This window comes from Myotis davidii, unplaced genomic scaffold, assembly GCF_000327345.1.
Source record: "Myotis davidii unplaced genomic scaffold, ASM32734v1 scaffold609, whole genome shotgun sequence".
Lineage (NCBI taxonomy): Eukaryota > Metazoa > Chordata > Mammalia > Chiroptera > Vespertilionidae > Myotis > Myotis davidii.
In genome coordinates this window covers 3035785-3038778 of record NW_006300164.1, presented here as the reverse complement: position 1 = coordinate 3038778, position 2994 = coordinate 3035785, and the positions used below count along the sequence as shown (strand labels likewise).

At 68.0% G+C, this 2994-nt stretch overlaps 2 protein-coding genes across 2 annotated transcripts in view; one reads left to right on the top strand and one right to left on the bottom strand.

Annotated features, from left to right (window-relative positions):
• Positions 1-2994, bottom strand: part of SARDH (sarcosine dehydrogenase) — a 55528-nt gene that overhangs the window by 4777 nt on the left and 47757 nt on the right. The window lies entirely within an intron of this gene.
• Positions 1-2994, top strand: part of DBH (dopamine beta-hydroxylase (dopamine beta-monooxygenase)) — a 30606-nt gene that overhangs the window by 27152 nt on the left and 460 nt on the right. The window contains exons 8-13 of the mRNA XM_015572371.1: positions 92-235; positions 593-631; positions 1176-1235; positions 1479-1606; positions 1861-2020; positions 2933-2991. Of these exons, the coding sequence (XP_015427857.1) occupies positions 92-235; positions 593-631; positions 1176-1235; positions 1479-1606; positions 1861-2020; positions 2933-2991 (590 nt within the window). The remainder of the gene's footprint in view (positions 1-91; positions 236-592; positions 632-1175; positions 1236-1478; positions 1607-1860; positions 2021-2932; positions 2992-2994) is intronic.

Genomic DNA, 2994 nt, shown 5'->3' with positions numbered 1-2994 from the left:
TGGCCTCGCTGCCCTGTGCCGCCGTCGGTGCCGGCGGAGGGCAGCGGCAAGGTCCCCCACGAGGTCAGGCCCTGACCTGCGCCCCCCGCAGGCCCTGCCTCCCTCGGGGATACACATCTTTGCCTCCCAGCTGCACACGCACCTGACCGGGCGGAAGGTGGTCACCGTGCTGGCCCGGGACGGCCGGGAGAGGGCCATTGTGAACAGGGACAACCACTACAGCCCCCACTTCCAGGTGGGGATCCCCGCCCTGCCCGGGCCTGTCTGACCTCCTCTCTCCCCACAGCCACAGAAACGCCCCCTCCCAGGGGCTCGTGTCCTGGGCCAGGCCCAAACGCCTGGCGGGAGCGCAGTGGCCAGCCCTCCCCTGGGGGTTTAATTGCTCGGGTGGATTCTGGCCTGTGGCCGATGCGGATCTGGGACCCGGGCAGACCAGTGGTAGCATCTGTCCTGTTCCAATCCCTCCAGAAGCCAAACTCAGCCAGGCCTGGCTCCCCCAAGGGGCTGGGACGAGCTTACACCCGAGAGGGCCGGGGGTGGCTAGAGTGGGGTACAGCTCTCTGAGGTGCCCCTTCCCCCCACTCTCCCCCAGGAGATCCGCATGCTGAAGAAGGTCGTGTCCGTCCACCCAGTGAGTGCCCGGTCAGGGTCACGGAGGCTGGGAGGGCCAGACACAGACAGCAATCGGGGGTAGGGGGCCACGCAAAGGTCCCCCCATGTCTCAGGGCAGGGGCTGGCTGCCCCACGGTGAGGTCCCGGGGAGCTCAGGGGGTGGGGAGACAGCACTCGGAGACGTGCATTTGGCCACCTAGTCAGCCACCCCCAAGACCAAGAGCGCAGAGGGAGCTGAAGACATGGAGGTTGCCCATGGGGCTCTGGTCACGCTCAGGGGAGCCCCAGGCCATGTGGGCCTCGTCCAAGTTCACTGAGGGCTGGGGCACGGCCGACCAGGCCCATGCCTATGGCCGGCGGACGAGGTGACCATGGAAGCCGAGGAGCCATGACTCCCGGGGACACTCAGCTTGTGACCCTCATGTGTGGGGCCCAGGCCACTCCTGGACTCCTCGGTCTGGGGCCGCTGACCATGTGCCGTAGCCCAGTCCCGTGGGAGGGTGGCCCCAAGCGCCTGTCACCCCAGCTGGGCAGGCTGACGGGCCTGTCGGCTCGGCTCACAGGGCGACGTGCTCATCACTTCCTGTACATACAATACGGAAGACAGGACGCTGGCCACCGTGGTGAGTCACCCCTTCTCCCTGCCCCGGCCCCGAGCCCCTGCCCCCGGGGCTTCCCGTGCGGACCGTCCGCACTTTCCGGAGGACGCCGGTCCCCATCTGGGGCGGAGGCTGCTGGGGGCAGGGGAGTGGCTGCAGAGATCCACGTGGACCGCTGCGTAGTTGAATGAGGGAGGGGATGGACGGAAGAATGAACGAATGCGCTGACCCAGAGGACGGGCCGAGCCCGTACCTCTCCCCCCGCAGGGCGGCTTCGGCATCCTGGAGGAGATGTGTGTCAACTACGTGCACTACTACCCGCAGACGCAGCTGGAGCTGTGCAAGAGCGCCGTGGACCCCGGCTTCCTGCAGAAGTACTTCCACCTCGTCAACAGGTGAAGGCATCCCCCCCCCCTTCCTGCCGAGTCCGCACTCGGCCAGAGCAGCACCCTCAGCCCCGCCCGTCCAGGCGGCAGGAGAGAGGACGCTGTTTGCCATCAGCCTGTGAGGCACCCCGAGCAGGAGGCTTGCTGGGGAGGCGGCGGCCTGAGGGCCACTCCGGGGACCCCACCCGTCTGTAGGGGGTGTCTCCTTGCCCTGCTGGGTTCCCCCCGACCTGCCCCTGACGGCCGCTCCCTCCCACCTCCAGGTTCAACAGCGAGGAGGTGTGCACCTGCCCCCAGACCTCCGTCCCCGAGCAGTTTGCCTCCGTCCCCTGGAACTCCTTCAGCCGCGACGTGCTCCAGGCCCTGTACGGCTTCGCCCCCCTTGCCATGCACTGCAACAAGTCCTCGGCCGTGCGCTTCCAGGTGCGCCCCCCGCCCCAGCCTTGCTCTGAGCCCTCGCTGGCCCTGGGCCTCCTGCAGCAGGTCCTGCAGCTGCCTGCCCCCCTGTGCCCACATCAGCCCCAGGCCCCCAAGGACCCCCGTGTGGGGTGACAGGACTCCCCTCCAAGGAGCTGGCAAGGAGCACTCAAAACCGTTAGACAGGCGGGCCCAGATGGACAGCCGGACAGCCCGCGGAGGGAGGACCCTGCAGAGGGAGGAACCGACAGCACCCACTTGGGCAGGGGGCTCCCCGCTCCCGGGCGCCATTACATCATGTGACCAATCTGGGTGGTGTGAGCAGGGCGACAGCCACCTCCCCCGGAGCCTAAAAATAAAGCGAGGGGAGGGCAGGCGGGAGGCGCAGTCTGAGACGGGGAGCGGGCCTCCTCCTCCTGAGGCGAGTCCCAGCTGAGTCAGGTGCCGGCCTGGTGGCGGCCAAGGCTAAGGGGCAGGCCACCTCCTCGCTCCCCCTCCGTGCTACCCCTGGGCACATGCCAGCGCTGTGCACCCCCACTCTGTGAAGATCCCCTGTCTGCCGCTGCCCGAGGCACTTTTCCTGGGCGCGTCTGGGAGCCGGCTTAATTGCTACCGATCGGTCCCGGCTGACACACTCACCAAGACATGGGGGGACAGTGGCAGCGGACAGGGGTGTGGTGCAGCCAGTGGGGGAGGAACAGCTGCTGCTGCCGCCTGCAACTGGGGGCTCTGAGGTGAGGGTGAGGGGGGCGTGGGGTACCAGGATGACCTCCAGGGAGGCCCTCCAAGCAGCCCCGGGGGTGGGGGTGGGAGTTCGGTTTGAGGACAAGAAGCCAAGACGTGGTTGGGAAAATGGCTGGGGAGGCAGCACCCATTTCCCCCCCCAGCCTCAGTTTACCGCGTGGCCCTTCCTCGCAGGGGGAGTGGGATCTGCAGCCGCTGCCCGAGATCGTCTCGCAGCTGGAAGTGCCCGCCCCGCG